Source organism: Manacus vitellinus, unplaced genomic scaffold (genome assembly GCF_001715985.3).
Source record: "Manacus vitellinus isolate BGI_N305 unplaced genomic scaffold, ASM171598v3 scaffold_86_pilon, whole genome shotgun sequence".
Classification (NCBI taxonomy): Eukaryota; Metazoa; Chordata; class Aves; order Passeriformes; family Pipridae; genus Manacus; species Manacus vitellinus.
Window position 1 is genome coordinate 395,032 of NW_021940851.1, and position 1,193 is coordinate 396,224.

Consider the following 1,193-nt stretch of genomic DNA (forward strand, 5'->3'; position numbering starts at 1 on the left):
TCCACCTTAATAACCTGTTTACCATTTTCAGCTTCATCTGAGCTACCTGGAGCAGCCAAATTCTCTTTATCCAAGTTCTCCAACCGGCCCCAGGGGTCTTCACACGTTTGGGTTTCAGCTGGGATAAGACCATCACAGATGTATTTTCTGACTGGAATTGCTGATTCCTGATTATCCTGAGGAGCTGCAGGATCAGCATAGATATAACCAGGCTGCCTGGCAACATGTGGCAGGACAGGCACTGGAGAAGGCACAGGCAATATCCTTCCATACTGGTAACCCCAGGAAGTCTGAGGCAAAAATATGGGACTTGTAGAATCCAGGTTTTTTAGTAAAACGTCTGCAAACAACGACTTGTTATCCATGGAATCCATACTCTGGCTTTGCAAGGAATTCCTGGATCTCCAGGAAGCAGGGAAGGAAGAATAGGGCAAATATTGTAGAGTCTCATAACTTAAGTCAGGTGATGGTGGTATATGGGGTTGAAGAGGGTAGGACTGGGGCTTGAATTCCTCAGCATCTGGATTTAACCGGAGGTTTTTCTGGGAATGATTCCCTTGCACATTCCCACCTATATCATTTTCATTTCTGTTTGTATTTCCCTCAAAGAAGACCGAGTGCTTCTTCAAGCAAATCAGATTATCCACCATAATGAACCGAAGGGATTTCAGAAGGAAGGATTCCAGGCCACCCTGATCCTCCACGACCTTTCGAGTTTCTTCAGGGAAATTTTCATATTCCCCAACTAGTAATTTATTATTAATTTCCAGAGGGCCATGTTCATCCAAGATTTGAGTGAAATACCTGGAAAAAAAATTTAAAAATTGTTAGTTTTAATCCAAGTTTTTAAAATTTCATTCTGAACTTGTATTTCAGTGTATTAGTCCATACCTTTATGGACACACCTACAGACACCAGACCCCCCAAATTAGGGACTTAATGCAATAAATGATAAGAATTATGAAGTAAAATGAAACCCTTGAATTTGCTGAGTGCAGAAATTCATACTTACTCATATAAACTCTCAGAGATTGGATCTGGATTATTATAACTGTTACTATTTGAAACTTCATAGAGAGCTTCAAATTCCTCCAGTTGCTTCTGGAGATATTCTGGGATTACAAATGGTTCATTTGTAAAATCTGTGTATCTTAAAAACAATAAAAAAAAAAAGAAAGTTAACCCAGACTTAT

The 1,193-nt window shown here is 39.6% G+C and overlaps 1 protein-coding gene across 1 annotated transcript in view; it reads right to left on the reverse strand.

Moving 5' to 3' along the window:
- TTC3 (tetratricopeptide repeat domain 3) overlaps positions 1–1,193 on the reverse strand; it is a 50,353-nt gene that overhangs the window by 12,475 nt on the left and 36,685 nt on the right. Inside the window, exons 29-30 of the mRNA XM_029964946.1 lie at positions 1,013–1,150; positions 6–804 (exon numbers count right to left, since the gene is read on the reverse strand). Of these exons, the coding sequence (XP_029820806.1) occupies positions 6–804; positions 1,013–1,150 (937 nt within the window). The remainder of the gene's footprint in view (positions 1–5; positions 805–1,012; positions 1,151–1,193) is intronic.